Raw genomic sequence first — 17,647 nt, forward strand, 5'->3', positions numbered from 1 at the left:
GGGGGAGATCACAGATGGCCTGACACTCTATTAAGAGCTGCAGGGATGCTGAGAAGAAGCCCCCACATAGCTTAAGAAAAACTGATGGCTTCCCATTAAGTCAATGACACCTTCTCATTTGATAGGCTTTTCCACAGACAAGAACATTTGTGATGCATGTGTGCAAAATGCCACAGAAATCTTGAATACTTTCTGAGCTATAGACCACAGAAGCAGTTATATAGTCAATTAATTTATTTAAGTTATTCAGACAGGGTGCCAGTGAAGTCAACGAGATATGCAGGTGATCAGCACCTCTGAAAATTAGGTGACTTATTGAGGTGCCTAACTTGAAAAACTCAAGTAGGAAATTTTAGCCTAACTCAATACACTACAAGTGTACGCTTAACTGCCAAAGTGTTGCAATACTCTGTAAATGAGAGAACTATGTAGTGGCAAGTTAGTTCTGTAATCACTAGCTGTTCACTTCACCTTGGATACATGTGTGCATGACAGTTATATTGAGGACTGCTAGTGTTGTGTGTGTCTGTCTCAGATATGGAGCTGCAATTTTAATTGATACTGGAGAAAAGAAGAAGAGGGAAGAGAAAGTAGCATTTATTTCAAGTTCAGATTAATTTCTGTTTATGGCCAAAAAAACCCAAATAAACCCAGAGTAGTTTATTCTTGCATACAGCACAGTATGTTATCAAATGGCTAATTTATTATTTTATTCCTCTTTCCTAGGCTTATTTTATTCACTTGATCTTATTCACCAGCTATTAATCCCGCTCTTCCTTTCCCCTTGAGGCAATCTGACTATGCAAATAGGATGTGGCAAATTTCTTCTTTACTCAGAAACGAGCTAGATCACGCTCCTGGCATTTCACTTCACTGACCTTGCACACTCACCCCACTGCTGAGAGCCTATAGTGATCTATAGCCACTGTCAACCTTATCATCCAAGCATCAATGAGACATGTTGAATTTGCAAAAACAAAAAGAAACACCTAGAGAGGGCTACAACCCAGGAAACTCAGAACTGTAGGTCAGTGCAGATACCATGATATGGTGATAGATTTGATTGTATCTGTTAGCATGAATAACATCCATAGGCTCTCACCTTTGCACGAAACAGTGTTCCCAGCTGGATGAAAAAATTCTGTTCCATTTTCTGGTCTATATCCTTCCATACAGTAGCAGCTGTAGCTTCCAACAGTGTTCACACATCGTCCCCCAACACCACACAGACCTGACACCTGGCACTCATCTATATCTAGAAACCCAGATCAAACATTACAATCTTTTTAAGTGCTTTTATTTTTAGGGCCCAATCCTGCAATGTACCAAGTGTATCCTAGAAGATGTAAAATGCCCTCAACTCCTGCTAGCCTCACTGGGAGATGCAGGGGCTCATCAACTTCCAGGATGTGCTCAGCACCATAGAAGACTGGGCCCTTACGCACAACAATCTATAACTTTACTATCAGTTTTAGTTACTACATGGCAAACAGACATTATCGTCTCCAGTCTATTTCATACTACTGACCAGGAAATACCCAGCAGTATCTGTATTTTTGATCAATTAAAACTGAACAGTCATTGTGCCATGGAAGTCCACACTTCAGCTGAAGGAGAATATTCCACAGTAAACAAAAAAATAATAAACTGACATGCAAGGAAAAATAGGGAAATGGAAAGAAGGAATATCATCCTATTGTCTTAATTTCTGGTTTCATTTTGCCAGCAAGGCTTTTGTACAAACTGAGCTTTATATCAATAATTCATTTTAACAGAACAAGAATGAGTGTAAGACAGCAGACCACGTAATGGGACTAACTTGCACTAATGAGAGCAAGATATGGTTGCAAGTGTTTGCAAGTTTGGGATGTACATTAGGTGCACGTGTCCAATAACTACTTTTATGTACTTTCAAAAATAAAATCTTAATGTGATTGCAAAGAAACAGCCATGTTTGTCACAGAAAATAGATTATGAAGCCCCAGATCCCTAGCATGTGAGCCTAGTTGTTGTATTTACCTGTACAATATGTGCCATCATTGGGAATAAATATCTTGTTGTTGTTAGAGGGATGGTATCCTTCAAGACAAATGCAGTAAAAACTTCCATGTGTATTGTGACATGATGTATGCTCGCCACAGATCTTGCTAGCTCCAATCTGGCATTCATCTTTATCTGTAGGTATATTCAAAACACGTCAGAGATTAAAAATCAAATCAAACCTGTCATTGTCAAGCAGTCAGACTTCTCCTTACGAGGTTTTTTTCTAATTTGTTAGCTCTGTAAATAATCACCCGTCAGCTACAGTACTTTGTAACTGTTGTTCTAATACAGGGTATTGTCATGGTCACTGGATGTCACCGGTTCACTTACTGCTCCATCCACGTGTGATACACAATATTAAAAGGGAGCCAACGTGAGCGAGGTAATATCTTTTATTGGCCCAACTTCTGTTGTGGAGAGAGACAAGCTTTCCAGCGGCACAGAGCTCTTCTTCAGGTCTGTACAGCTCAAAAGCTTGTCTCCTTCACCAACAGAAGTTGGTCTGATAAAAGATAGTATCCTACCAACCTTGTCTCTCTAATATCCAGGGACCAACACGGCTACAACAACCCTGCAAGTATTAAAGAGACTGTGCCAACTTAATAATTATATATTGGAAACAAACAACATATGTTATGAACACTACCTATGAATATGAGAACTGGAAGAATTTTAAAAATCATCATCCAAGATGAGAGAACTGGAAAAATCAGTAAAATCCATCTCAATTTTGTTTATAGTCAGTTTCATTTTCTGGTTCTCAGTAATGATTGGGATGCTAATGCTGAATGGGAGTATTTGTTTTTAAATTTCCACTGGAATTATTTTTTTAAAAACAATCACGTAAACATTTATAATGTTTAAGGTTTTGTGGGGAAAAAAAATTTTTTTTTTCAAAACAGATTTTGGATCAAGTTTAAGTGGACTGTCTCTGAGTCAAACGTCTTAGAATTTGAAAAAAACACAAGGTAAACGCACTATCACCAGTATTTGTTTGGATAGTTTACCAGCTACAAATCATCACTTATTTTAAATGCAATTGATGAAATCCAGCCCAACATTCCCCACCCCTGCCACTGTTAACAGTTTTGAAAAAAGCATCTGTCGGCATTCTTGGTTTTGGAGTGACTGTCAGGTATGAACATAGGTCTCAGACTAAGAACTTGGTGCCATTATCCAGGACCAAATATTTTGATAAGGGCTTGTCTACACTGTTTGTTCACGTTTGGCAACCCAGAGTTTAAACCTACAGCACTTTAGCCTCTGCACATTCCCTGGCCTTGTCGACCATGCTGCCACACCCAGAAAGTTTCCCAGTGCACTTTGACTGCAGTGCCAAAATGCACTGCAGAACATTTAGTGCCTTGTAGCAGAGTCCACCCAGGCACTCGGTGGGGGGCCGGCCAGAGCGTTGTAGATTCATACATCTGGCTTGCTGCGCAGCAACAGACCATATAGACAAGCCCTAAGATTGTTAGCAATGGCACACATTCACAAATCATAGCCTACCTTGACAATGAGTCCTCCCATTACCCACAAATCCATAGTTACAGATGCAGACGTTTTTGCCTTCTTTTTGCTGACACGTGGCGTTAGCATGGCAAGTGGCACAGACATCTGGGACTGAACTATTTGTTGCAGCTTAAAGAAAATAAAGATAGTTTCAAAAAAATGCCAAAAATTTAGTTTGTGGATCAGCTCAGTGCACAGGGAAGGCAGCATTTAGAGTTTAATAAATAGATGAAACTTTAGATTGAATCCTTTGAATTGAAATCAAGTCCCATATCATACCCTGGTTTGAAGCAAAACTTTAGCCCATTATAAACAGCCCAGACTAAGGAAACTGGGAGAAACGAAAATGAACTGAACATCACAGCACAAGGAACATGGCATTATGTAGTCATTGCTAAATGAGACTAGTTAGCACAATCCAGTTAATAATGTTTATGAGTTTCAAATTTAAACCAAGTTGTGCAAACCAGTCGTGTTACACAATTAATCCACAGAGTTGTATTACTTTTTGTTTCAGAAGGTGGAAAAGTTAACCAGGGGCACAGTCATTTTAGACTTGATTCTGACTAACAAGGAAGGATTGGTTACCAATCTGAAGATTGACGGCAATTTGGGTGAAAGTGATAATAAAACGACAGATTTCATGAACTAAGGAAAGAAAGGAGTGAGAGCAGCAAAATAAGAACAAAGGACTTCAAAAAAACTGACTTTAACAAACTCAGAGAACTGGTAGGTAAGGCAGATGTTCAAGAGAGCTGGCAGATCTCAGAGACAATATTAAAGGCAAACTATCCCGATGGGAAGGAAAGATAGTAAGAGGGCAATATGGATTCACCGGCAGCTCCTTAATAACCTGAAAAATCAAAAAGAAATCCTAAAAAAAAGTGGAAACACAGAGAAATAGCTAAGGAGTGCAAAAAAATATTACAAGCATATAGGAACAAAATCAGAAAGGATAAGGTACAAAATGAGTTACGCCTAGTTGGGAACATAAAAGGCAATGAGAAGAGGTTTTATAAACAGATTAGGAGAAAGAGAAAGACAAAGGAAAATACAAGTCGGTCTTTTACTTAGTGGGGAAGGAGAACTAGTAACGGATGAACCCGAAGGCTAAGTTGTTTAACACCTATTTTACTTCCATCTTCACTAAAAAAGTAAATTGTGACCAGATACCTAACACAATATTAACAATAAGGGGGAAGAAATATACGCCAAAATAGGGAAAGAGCAGGTTAAAGAATATTTAAGTAAATTAGATGTATACAAGTCAGCAGGGTCTGATGAAATTTACCACAGGATACGTAAGAAAATAGCTGAAGCAATCTCGGAACGATTACATACCACCCACCATACTGGGTCAGACCAAAGGTCCTTCTAGCCCAGTATCCTGTCTTCTGACAGTGGCCACTGACAGGTGCCCCAGGGGGAATGAACAGAACAGGTAACCACCGAGTGATCTATCCCCCGTCGCCCATTCCCAGCTTCTGGCAAACAGAGACTAGGGACACCATCCCTGCCCTTCCTGGCTAATAGCCATTGATGGACCTGTCCTCTATGAATTTATCTAGTTCTTTTTTGAACACTGTTATAGCCTTGGCCTTCACAACATCCCTTGGCAATAAGTTCCACAGGTTGACTGTGCATTGTGTGAAGAAATACTTCCTTTTGTTTGTTTTAAACCTGCTGCCTACTAATTTCATTTGGTGACCCCTAGTTCTTGTAGGCCATGCGGTAAATAACACTTCCTTATTTATTTTCTCCACACCAGTCATCATTTTATAGACCTCAATCACACACCCCCTTAGTCGTCTCTTTTCCAAGCTGAAAAGTCCCAGTCTTATTAATCTCTCCTCATATAGAAGCTGTTCCACACCCCTAATCATTTTTGTTTCCCTTTACTAAACCTTTTCCAATTCCAATAAATCTTTTTTGAGATGGGGCGACCACAGTGCACACAATAGTCAAGATGTGGACGCACCATGGATTTATAGAGAGGCAATATGATATTTTCTGTCTTATTATCTATCCCTTTCATAATGATTCCCAACATTCTGTTCGCTTTTTCGACTGCCACTGCATACTGAGTGGATGTTTTCAGAGAACTATTCACAATTACTCCAAGATCTCTCTCTGTTGAGTGGTAACAGCTAATTTAGACCCCATCATTTTATATGTATAGTTGGGATTACATTTTCCAATATGCATTACTTTGCATTTATCAACACTGAATTTCATCTGCCATTTAGTTGTCCGGTCACCTAGCTTGAGAGTTCCCTTTGTAGCTCTTCACAGTCTGATTTGGACTTCACTAACCTTTAACAGCTATTATCTTTGAGGATTCATGGAGGATGGGTGAGGTCCCAGAGAACTGGAGGAGGGCAAAAAAGGGAACAAAGCGGTCCTGGGGAATTACAGACCAGTCAGCCTAATTTCAGTATCTGGAAAAAGGAGGTTACTTACCTGCACTGTAACTGATGTTCTTTGAGATGTGTACTCTCTATACATATTCCACAGTGCACATGCGAGAGAGAATTTTCTAGTCAGCTGTATTCCTCAGGGTGGCCCATTTGTCTCTTCCTCCCTCGCGTAACCATGGATCCGCCCTGACGCACCTAGTTCCTTCAGTACCACTTGTGACATCCAGACTCCGAAGTGGCAGGGATGGTGGGTGGATCTGACAGAAGCAGAGCCTTTCGGGCAGGGTAACAGAAGCAAATGCTGCCATGATACGCAGAGTGCTGAAGAGAGTCCTGAAGGGCAACACCTGGCATCAGTAGCGGCTGTGGTCTAACAGAATCCTCCAAAAGTGCCTGTGTACCAGGTGAATCACAGTGTGGAAGTACATATCCTTGAGGTCAAGAGCAGCATACCAGGCTTTCTGATCCAAGGAGGGAAATGATGGACCCAAGGGAAACCGACTTGAACTTGAGCTTCTTGACAGACGTTCAGTCCTCAGAGGGGTCCAGTACTGGTCAAAGCCTCCTCCCGCATCCTCAAGCCAGTTTACTTAGGGCTAAGAAAGTAATGTGAATAGAACCCTCTTCACCTCTATGGAGAGGGAATGTTCTCTATATCACTGAAAGTGAGGATGGTCTGCACCTCCTGTCAAAGCAAATTCTTGGGAAAAGTCCCTGAAGGGGATGTGGAGGAGGGATAGTTAGGGGGAAGGAAGAGAAACACAATGGTGTAAACTCTCTGGGCCACCTCCAGGGCCCAATGATCTGAGGTGAAACTAGACCAGGCCTGTTGGAAGGCGCCAGATGGTTGCTAAATAGAGGGGAGGTCTGAAATCGCAGGCACAGTGGTGTGCTGTCCACAGACACGATGTCAGCTGCCCGGTCAGCACCAATGCAGAGTGGTGCGACTGGGAAGTAGATCCTGTGGCGGGATTCCTCCCTGAGGATCTCTGCCTGCAGCTGCATGGCTCAGGCTGTGTGAAATGTGAGAACGGCCGTTGGTGCTGCTGCTAAGAGTGGAACCTGAAGTGCCTCCTTTGGGAGCCTGTGGCAAACATCCCCAATGATCTGAGGGTGGATGAAGAGTCTTGTAGGGACTTCATTACCTCACATCTCCTCTCGTGAAAGAGTGAGCAGCCCTCAACGGATAAGTCTTCAGGTGTTGCCTGCAGCTCTCTAGTGATGGCTGCTTGGTGATTGCTGTTGCCTTTGCCCCGGAAGCCATATCTGTGGCATCCAGTGCTGCTGGTAGAACTGTTCTAGCTACCACGTGCCCCTCCACAAGAATCATCTGGAACTGGAACCTGCCCCTGCAGTCCTGTGGTATCTTGTCAATAAATTATTACAACACATTTCAGTTGATGTAATCATAGTTTACTAGGACTGCCTGATAACTGGAGAGCCTCATCTGAAGGCTTACCGTAGAGTATGCCTTTTCACTGAGCAAGACAAGGCATTTAATCTCCTTGCCCTTTGAAGTCAACTTCTGGTGGCCCTGGCGAGTTCTCTTGTTAGCCGCCACCACCACCAGGGACCCCAGTGCTGGGTGGGACTAGAACTGTTCAGATCCAATCACTGGGGTCTGGTCCCTCCTATCTGCTCATTTCAGTGTTGTTGCCACTGATGCTGAAGCCTGCTAGAGGACCCTTTTAGATTCCAAAAGGCCCTCACTGATTGAGATTGCAACATGCCCTGAAACTGACAAGCGTAAAGTGTCCAGGTATTTGTGTGGCACGTTTCGCAGCCCCTCTGTGGATATCTCCAAGGCTCCTGCCACCCACCTCATGAGGTCACGGAAAATCTTATAGTCCTTGGGTGTAGTGGTCGACCGGTCCGGTGCCAAACTATTGGCCAGGACTTTGTCGTCTCCGGACAGGATCTCACTCTGGTCATCTTGAGCCAGCACAGTGGCTGCTGTCTCCTGGCTGCACGCACAAATCCACAGCAGAGATGAATCCAGTGCTTGGTGCAGTGGCGACATTCTGCGCCTTGTGGGCTGGGCCAGGATAAAATTGCAGCCCCCATAGGGGCCACGTGCGCCACATGCTATAATCACAGGGTGCAAGGGTCCATAGCAGTGGGAATCACTGGTATCAGCACTGGGTCAAACCTGTGCCATCCTGCATCCTCGGTCATGGGTAGGTACTCCAAGTCCCCTTTGGAGACCCTGAGAATGCCGAGTCCTGGGACCTGCCTGGGAAAGACTGACCGCTGCCCTGGAAAACGGATGATGAGAAGGCAGAGTTTTCTGATGGGGTGGTTCTCACTCCGTAAGTGTACGGGGGGCTTGATCAGAGAGCAGGAAGGAAGCCTCAGAGTGACCATGGCTCTCACAGCTGAAAGATTGCCAGTACTATGATCCAAAGAGGGGGAGCACATACCAGGTGATGCCACAGGGACTGTCCGGGCACTGGAGTCGGAGGTAATCAGGCAGCCAGTGTTGGAGTGAGGCTCCTACTGGTACCACCTCAGACAGTGACTGCTCCCTGCCTCAATACCAAAAGGCTAACATGGACACTGCTGTGATGTATGTGACCTCCCTTACGGTGGGGTCTGCTAGCCTGGTACCGGCTTCAGTACTCAGGGAGCTTCTCTGAAGCTTTGGGGGCACCTTTCACGTTCAGCAGCCTGGTAGTCCTCTGAAGCCTTGCAGCCAGGTCCCAGGAGGGCGAGCTTCACCTCTTCTCTTTGGAGGCGTTGCACTCAGAGTCCGACTTGTCCTTATGCTTCGCAGAAGAGGAAGCTACTGGCATAAGTGACCGCTTAGCCACTGCAGACGCCAGGGCTGACCTCGATTGCTAGTAGTCTCCCAAGGGCCCTCACTCTTGGAACGTGGGGTCAGAGTCCAGCCTCATGCCTGCTCCACCAGGAGTTCCAATAGTTCATGGGTTAGGGACCCAATCTTATGGGGGTCCAGGGGCTTCTGTATAGATTATTTAGGTTAATCTTTCTATCTACCCAACGGGACTCAGTGCTCAGTCTAGAAGGTACCATCAGAGATGCTTAGTTTTGCAGTTCTCAAACTGTGGATTTGTGTCTCCAGAGATAACATTCTTGTTAGCAGAAAAAAATGTTTTAAAATAAATAATAAATATATAGAGGTGAGAAATAACAGACCTCAACCCTATTGTCCCTCTGCAAATTTGTGTGTACACAGAGCCAATTCCTTACCTCTCCCTAAAAGTGCAAAGTTTCAAAAAGTTCAGTGAATAGAAGATTGTTGGGGGCGGAATAGATCTGGACAAGGAGAAGAAGTCTGGAGATAAATGTAATGTTTAAGAAAAGTTTTGTAAATGTCTGCCACTGGATGTTCACTAAACCTGTCCTGTCACTATAGCAAGCTTCTCATGTCCACTAGCTCCTAGCTAGCGGAGTTCATTTGCCTGAACATACAGATACTTCTTTGACCATAAATAGGGAAAAATATGAACTCAGAAAGATACTCCAAATAGTCCCTCTTAGCCCTCTCTAGCTGCATGGTGGCTTAAGCTTCTTCTGAAGATCCAGAGTGTTTTATTCATCTGTTATGTGTTGTGTGTATTACAGAAGCACCTCATAATATTACTGTTTAGTGGCTCGTATTCGAAAATTCTACTGGGCTACTTGCTCAGGACAAGTCATTTTCTTTTGACAGGTCAATAAACTGTTTTCCCCCCACTATCATCGTGGTACAGAACAGAGGTTAGTCAATTTCTGTTTCAGTTTTGCAAGAGTGAGCTAAATCATGGCATTTGTATTCTGTGTGAGGTTCTGAACAATACCATAATGAAGACTTTTATACAGCTTCAGCATTAGTTTGACTTGCCTGAACATCAGACTGACAAAAGCTCCTTTACTACAGTAAAATAAAAATGTAAAACAGCTCCTGAAGATCATCCAGTCTGTTCTATACTAAAACAATTAGGCAAGATTCTTCAAGAGACCTCTAATACCTCTATGGCATCACACAACCCCCAACACAGAACGCAACACAAGCCTGAAGGATCTTTCTGACAGTGATTCAGTATGACTATATCATATGCAGATGGGTAATTTTAAAAATATATTTTCTATGATATCTTGATGGACCTTCATTCCAGGGCACGGAAGTTTAACAGTATCCACCATATACACTGGGATCTGACTGAGTCTCCTGTACATGCTGTCATGAAAACCTACTCCACAGAATTAGCAGGGAAGCTCAAAGGAATTATATTTGCTCACATCTGTGACAAACCCCTTTGAATTCTAGTTGTGTTCTAATCTAGGCAATACCGCCCAACTTTCTGGGCTTCCCATTACAGCCCTTCGATGGTCACTTAGTTCTATTCTGACAGGCAACAGACTATACTGACTACATGAAAGTCCTAGATCATATCAAGTACTGATTCCCTCATAGAGTTAGCAACACTTGCAAAATATACCTGTGACGGGTTTGGTCACAGAGACCCCCTTGGGACTGTGACCTGATGTGCTGAAATTACCTCGGAGCCTGTTTTCCCTGCCAGCTTAGGACTCCAGAACCCTGCCTTGTTGAGCCAGACACGCTAGCCTGCTGCAACACAGACTCAGGATCTGGGTAATACAAGTTTATATTTTATTCTCCTAACTCCAGACATAGAAATAATACATGCAAACAAAAAGGATGAACACACTGAGTAGATTATAAGCTTTGTAATGATACCTTACAAGAAACCTTTTGCATAAAGCATATTCCAGTAAAACCTTTTGCATAAAGCATATTCTACATTTATAAGCATATTTTCATAAAGCATATGGAGTGCAATGTCACAATACCTTTTTGAGAGCCAGTAAACTGCAGGTCTAAGTATAGATCTAATAGCCCATATATGCAGACCAAAAGCAGAAAACTTTCCACATGGTTAACCATCACTTTTACACTGAATAGGTTATACCAGCCATTAGTACGTAAGCAGCTCCCATACAAACCTACAGTACTTTGTGTTGCTGACCAACTCTGAATGGACTAGTACATTAGTTCTATCTCATAGTATTTCCTTTTTGTGATTATTTTCTTACCTCCTTTCCTACATTCTGCCTATTTATTTTTTGTTTCTCAGGCATGCCTATACATACCTTCAAAAGGGTGTTCTAACAACATAACATATACGTTGTAATATTCTTAAATCTTCATTTGGGGGGAGAGATAGCTCAGTGGTTTGAGCATTGGCCTGCTAAACCCAGGGTTGTGAGTTCAATCCTTGAGGGGGCCATTTAGGGATCTGGGGCAAAAATTGGGGATTGGTCCTGCTTTGAGCAGGGGGTTGGACTAGATGATCTCCTGAGGTCCCTTCCAACCCTATGATTCTATGATTTGAATGTAGATGGCTGGAATGTTTGTTAAACTATATATATTTCTGTATACTGAATATGTAAATATTTATTATAAATGTTGTTCATAAAAATAACTTTAAGAATACTGCCCTTAGGAAAATGGCTTGTAATAAAACCATTTCAGAAATGTGGTCATAACTTCTGAATCATCTAGATGGCTCAGAGGTACAGGACATATACTATTTATCATAATTCAATAGGAACTTTATATATATTAGAACCTAGAATTGTGTAATTCGTTCCCATACCTTTTCTTTTATTCATAACAATTTTGCTTTGTGTTTCTCTTTTTTGCATGACTTGTTCAATATATTTTGCATGACTTGTTCAAAATTGAATTGGTTTTCTATTTGATTAAAATCATAACAAATAGGTTGTACAGACACATATAGTTCATGTATACACGTTTAACATTTTTAAAATAACTCCTGAGGAGTGTAGAAGCTGACATTTTCTCAAGATACTGTTAATACACTGAAAGCTTAATTATATTTACTTATTAGATACATGAGATTAACTTTGCTGTTAGGGATGGTATAGTTCTTATGGAAGGATGAACTGAATGTGTAGTTAAGTAATTTCAAACATCTCTTATTAAGTTTTCTGTGTATTTCTGAGTACAGTTTCTAAACATATAAAGATAGCTACAAGGGGAAGGCAGATGGAAAAATATAACCATTTTTTCAAGTGTTTTCTACACTGCAATATCATGACATACAAAAAGTGCCTCTTAGTTGCAGTGTTTTGTTTTTTTTACCCAGTGCATTTCAAGAACATTTTAAATTCTTTTGAAATACCACAAAATTCCTACTTCTAAGATGCTGCCTTTATTTAAAAAAAAAAACTTAACTAAATAATTTAACTAAATGAGCATGGGAAGCAAAAACATATTAATGTGCATTAGAAAACTAAATTAAGTTAGAAACAGCTATAGCAAAACCTAACCCATAACATCTCAATCTGCTGATAAGAAACAGGGAGTTTTTTCCTCTGTTTGCTGTCACAGTAGATAAAACTGCTTATTTTCTCATTCTCTGTATCAAATAATAAAGTTTTATCACTTGCTCACCCCTTACAATGTCCATATACACTCTCAGAAAAAAAAATCACCTTTCCACTTCAATCTAGTCAATGACCTCCATTGAAAGCCGATAGATACAGAACTTAATCCAGTCCCCACTGAAGTCAAGAAGAAGATTCCCATTGGCTTCAGTGGGAGCTAGATCAGGACCATAAAGATCTGGAACACAATGATATCAACAAAATATACTTGAACATCATTAGGAGCCCACCTCCCATGAACATATACAATTAGCTGTCCTAAGGTGAAACATATACAGTTCACTATATATATTTAAAAAAAAAAAATCAAGGAAGTACTGCTATGAAACACATTACAAACTAAAACACATGTCTATTGATGTTCATTTATTGCCCATCTCTGAAAAGAGGTGTACTTCACCACATGGAATGAAGAACCTCACAAGGACTGGGAGCATGGTTTTAAAGTAACACAGCTCTCTTCACACTTTAAAAACTACGGAGGCTTTTCAATGGTCTGTACTGAAACCCCGGAGTCCAGGCTGTTCAAAAGTCATAGATCAGGCAAACTGAAAAACTGGAACAGCCACTACACCCAGAAAAATGTAAAGATGGGCCAAGTATAGACCAGGTGTAAGGACATGCCCTTGATGGAATTAGGACTATTTACACCAGGCCTGATTTTGGCCCTGTGTTGTAATACATAATTACACATAGCAGATGGCCTCTATATGCATTTTCATTGTTTTGAAATAAATCCTTTATTGTCAATGTCCCAAGTCCTCCAATTCAAATATCCATCCCTAGGTTAATTTATCTAAGACCACTTTCTTCTGGAAGGGGAAATCTGGCCACCCCACTTCACCTTTCTCAACTGTCTGTATCACGTGAACAGCATAGTACAAGTTGTTTTATCTTCAGTAGAACTATCATTCCATTAAAAGCTTTGTATTAGCATTGCAGTCAATGCTGAGAAATTTCTCATGTAAATATCATAACATTTGAGTTTTAGCTGCAGGAATCCTAGTAACCTCAGCTGTCCTCCATGCAGGAGTAAGTTCCGAAAGGAACTGTGGTTACCAAAAACATCCTTGATACAAATGGAAACGTTTCAATGCCGAAAAATGTTAGCACAAAGCTATTATTATTTTTCTTCTAAAACAAAGAAAAAGACAATGGAAGCAGAAGTATGTAGAGCCAGCACAACCAATTCAAAATTATAACTGTGACATCAGAAAGTAACACACATGCTTTCATGGCTGAGAGTGAAAGTCCTACTAAAGGAGCCAACAGAAAGACAATGAGTTGGAAACAATGAGTGAAGGAGAAAAATTAGGTCTCTTTCCCCTAAATAAATATCGTAACTTAGTTTTAAAAAACAACATCCTTTTACTTGTAGTGAAACCACCTGAAAACTGTTGCCTGCAGCGTTTTGTGGAAGTGGGGAGAGAATATTAATAGGTCCTGCCATACTAGATCAAAGCAGTGGTCCATCTCATCTAGCATCCCATCTCCAGCAGTGCTCAGTACCAGATGCTTCAGAAAAAGATGTAAGAAACCCTAAAGTGAGCAATTACAGAATTCTTTCGGGTGGGGCGGGGGGGGAGGGGAGGAATTTCTTCTTAACTTCCTTGGCTAGAAGGGGTCTTCGGCCATGAAGCGTGAAGGTTTATATCCCTGTCAAACTTTGGGGGTTATTTATTTTGATAACCCTATTTAACATATATGCAGAGGTGCTCATTACCCATATAAGTATACAGGGTTTGTTTGTTTTTTAATATTGCTAAGCTATTTCAGAAGATTCCTTCATCCCCCTCTCTCTCCCAAAAAGTAATTAAAAGGGAGTTACGGGTTTTTTTTAAATATGCAACTGAAATGAAAATTTGCCTGACACTGAAAAAATATTTTCGTACAAAAACAGAATTTACACTTATCTTGATTATGACTGTTGTCTATTACCCAAGTAAGGGGCTAAGTGCATTAAGATCTATGGTTGAAGAAAGCAGCTGAGCATTGTTATTACAATACCACCAGCCTGTGTCTTCACTAGCTTGGTGGGGATTCTATTATTTGACCTCATCCTCTCCACCACATAAACTCTCACAAACAACCACGGCAAAACAACCACGGCAAGCTGAACAAGCAATGTACATGTTAGAAATGCTCTGGGGGCAGAGGAATAATTATAGTTAAGAGTTTCAGAGTAGAAGCCGTGTTAGTCTGTATTCGCAAAAAGGAGGACTTGTGGCACCTTAGAGACTAACCAATTTATTTGAGCGTAAGCTTTTGTGAGCTGTAGTTAAGAGTTGTGATCGAAAGTTTGGAAGTAGTTTCATTTCTTATGACCACAACTTTGTGTATGAATGCCTGACAAATACAGGAGGGAGAGTCTCTTTTTATACTTAACTTATACAAACGTTAGTAATCACGACCATATAGAGTATTAGGCGAATTAAACTGAGTCGTGCGGTGTGCATACAAGTGTATAGTTGTTACGAAGAGCATGAATAACAAGCATATATATCTGGAGCATGTGTACCATGACCTACGCAGTGCGTACGAAGATTGGGGGTGGGGGGACGACTGAATAGAGAGGTGTATGAGGTTGTGTATCAAGGGAGGTGGTGTATCAATGAGGTTTCTACAGGGTTGAGTAGGGGCTATGTATAGGGTGTGTGGAAGGATTTTCATTGAGGGGAAAGGGTCTATGGTTGAGTCGGCGGTATATATCAGAGGGGCTGGAAGAGTGTGTATATTGAGGGAAGAATCTATAGGGTAGGTATGAAATGGACCCCAAAAGGGCAGGGAAAGAGAGAGGTGGGTGTGCATTGGAGAGTTCAGAGGGGCCCAGAGGACATGGGTAACAGCAGGGGTAGGTGTGCACCGGGGAGCCCCGTAGGGGGCGGGCCCAGGACGGGGGGGGGAGCCCCGTAGGGGGCGGGCCCAGGACGGGGGGGGGGGGCGCGCGCGGGCCCAGGACGGGGGGGGCGCGCGCGGGGGAGCCCAGAGCCCCCTCCCCGCCCCACTTACCCCGCTGCCCCTGCGCAGGGCGGGCGGCGTGCAGCCAGAGCAGCAGGAGCAGCCGCCAGAGCAGGGGGAGGCGGAGGCGCCGCGGCCGCCGGGCTGCGAGGCCGCCGCCCGCTGCGGTGCCCGGCGGGCTCATGTCCCTCCCGGCCACTCCCCGCACGGCCCGCGGGAGTCCTGCTGCGCCCGGCCGCGCTCTCCCGGGCGTGCGCTACAGCGGCCCATATAAGGCGGCCCCGCCCGGGGCCCGCCCACACCCCGACCCGCCGGCCCCACCTCAGCCGGCCCGGCAGCTTCTGTGCCCGACCCCCAGCCCTCACCTCGCCTCCCACCTCAGCGGGCTCCTCGGCCCCCCCAGCCCTCACCCCCCAACGGCTACTCTGCCTCCCCCTCTCCGCCCCCCAACCCTCACATCTGCACCTCGAGGGCTGCTGTGCCATCCCCCCTCAGCCCTCACCCCCCGCCCCCCCATGGCTCCTCGGCTTCCCCGCCCCCCCCATCGCCCCATGGCTCCTCTGCCTGCCCACCCCAGCCCTCACATCTGCACCTCGAGGGCTGCTGTGCCATCCCCCCTCAGCCCTCACCCCCCGCCCCCCCATGGCTCCTCGGCTTCCCCGCCCCCCCCCATCGCCCCATGGCTCCTCTGCCTGCCCACCCCAGCCCTCACATCTGCACCTCGAGGGCTGCTGTGCCATCCCCCCTCAGCCCTCACCCCCCGCCCCCCCATGGCTCCTCGGCTTCCCCGCCCCCCCCATCGCCCCATGGCTCCTCTGCCTGCCCACCCCAGCCCTCACATCTGCACCTCGAGGGCTGCTGTGCCATCCCCCCTCAGCCCTCAGCCCCCGCCACCCCATGGCTCCTCTGCCTGCCCACCGCAGCCCCCACATCTGCCCCGCCAGGGCTGCTCTGCCCACCCCATCCCTCACATCCCCGGCCCTAGGGCTCCTCTGCTCCCCCAGCCCTCCACACCCTCACCTCTAGGACTCCTCTGCCCCCCAACACACTTCTCCTTTCCACCTCCTCTCCAGCCCCCCATAGGCCTCTTTCCTCCCTGACCCCGCCCGCCCCAGCACCCAAATACAGCAGCTCCCACAACGCTCACCGTCCTGGCTTCCCTCCACCCCTTTCCCTGCTGCATGGCCTGTGTCCCACTGTGGCACAAATGGCCCAGCTGATAAGGGCTATATTTGGACTGACTGGTGTAGTGTCAAAGGGATTATTTGTTACTGGCACAGGCAGGGGGGTTGAGAATAATGCTTGTTTTATGTACAATTGTAGACAGCAGGTCATTGCACCCGTTAAACTGTCTGGCTTTGGCTTCTGTCGCCCCTTCCGCAGATGATGCTGGAAACCGCATACATCGTCATTGACACAGGGGAGCTACATAATGCAAAAGGCCCCAGAACGTTCCAGAGAGAGGGCTAGCACAGAATGACTGTTAGGGGAACGGCAGGTCTCATATTTTCGGCCCCAATTCAGCAAAGCACTGAAGCCTATGCTTAGTGTTTTGAGACTTATGTGCATGCTACTTCAGTTGAGCTTAAGCACACACTTAACTCCAGGCATTTGCCTTGGTGAAATGGGGTCTTACTTTGTAAAACATTCAGTGTCAGTCAGTCTTATTAAGGGGATCACTCACAATTTATTACTTTAAAAATACTTACAATAAACTTATTTTTCTGGGTTCTTTCAGCTCAAAACACAACCTCTGTATTAAATTAGCTGGTACCCACGAAATTCACTAGTTGATGGAATTGTCAGAGACAAAAGTCATACTTCCTCCTTAAACTCCTTTAGACCCTCTTGTTCAGCATGAATCCATAGGTCTTAAGGACACTTTCTAAAAATTTCCCACTGATGCCAATATAATTGTGGGAATTTTTTAGTACCCTTCCCTGTTTTATAGTCCTTTGGCCTAAAACATACCTAAAACTTGTTTTGCACCTCTACAAGATACTGGCTTTCCAATGCTACCTACCATCAGCAATGCTGAAGAAAGGGCAGCCTGAGTTGGGAAGTCATATAACAGATGTAGGAACTCTGCTTTTGTCCACTAACTTTCTTAAAGGAGTTGCTCAAATTCCAAACACTTTACTGTTAAAGCATCTGAACAAAGCCAATGTCATCAAATCTACCATTACTTTTCAGTTCAAGTGACATAACCTAGCTCCAGTCTCCGCTCTGCTCTCACAACCAAATATTTTTGTAATAGTGAAGACTGCATTTCAATTGAACCC

The 17,647-nt window shown here is 43.9% G+C and overlaps 1 protein-coding gene across 19 annotated transcripts in view; it reads right to left on the reverse strand.

Moving 5' to 3' along the window:
- The window catches only part of SUSD1 (sushi domain containing 1), a 113,119-nt gene extending 97,517 nt beyond the window's left edge, over nt 1-15,602 (reverse strand). For 11 of the 19 annotated variants that reach the window (XR_012159126.2, XR_012159127.2, XR_012159128.2 and 8 more), the window contains exons 1-4: nt 15,417-15,601; nt 3,553-3,684; nt 2,020-2,175; nt 1,103-1,255 (exon numbers count right to left, since the gene is read on the reverse strand). Coding sequence is in view for 16 of the 19 variants with exons in the window: in XM_073345636.2 (XP_073201737.2) it covers nt 1,103-1,255; nt 2,020-2,175; nt 3,553-3,684; nt 15,417-15,549 (574 nt within the window). In the remaining 3 variants the exon portion in view is untranslated. Of the gene's footprint in view, nt 1-1,102; nt 1,256-2,019; nt 2,176-3,552; nt 3,685-15,416 lie in introns of all 19 variants that reach the window. The other 8 variants (XM_073345635.2, XM_073345627.2, XM_073345626.2 and 5 more) reach the window with 4 other exon arrangements.
- Between the last annotated feature and the right edge of the window lie 2,045 nt (nt 15,603-17,647).

This window comes from Lepidochelys kempii, chromosome 5 (genome assembly GCF_965140285.1).
Source record: "Lepidochelys kempii isolate rLepKem1 chromosome 5, rLepKem1.hap1, whole genome shotgun sequence".
Classification (NCBI taxonomy): Eukaryota; Metazoa; Chordata; order Testudines; family Cheloniidae; genus Lepidochelys; species Lepidochelys kempii.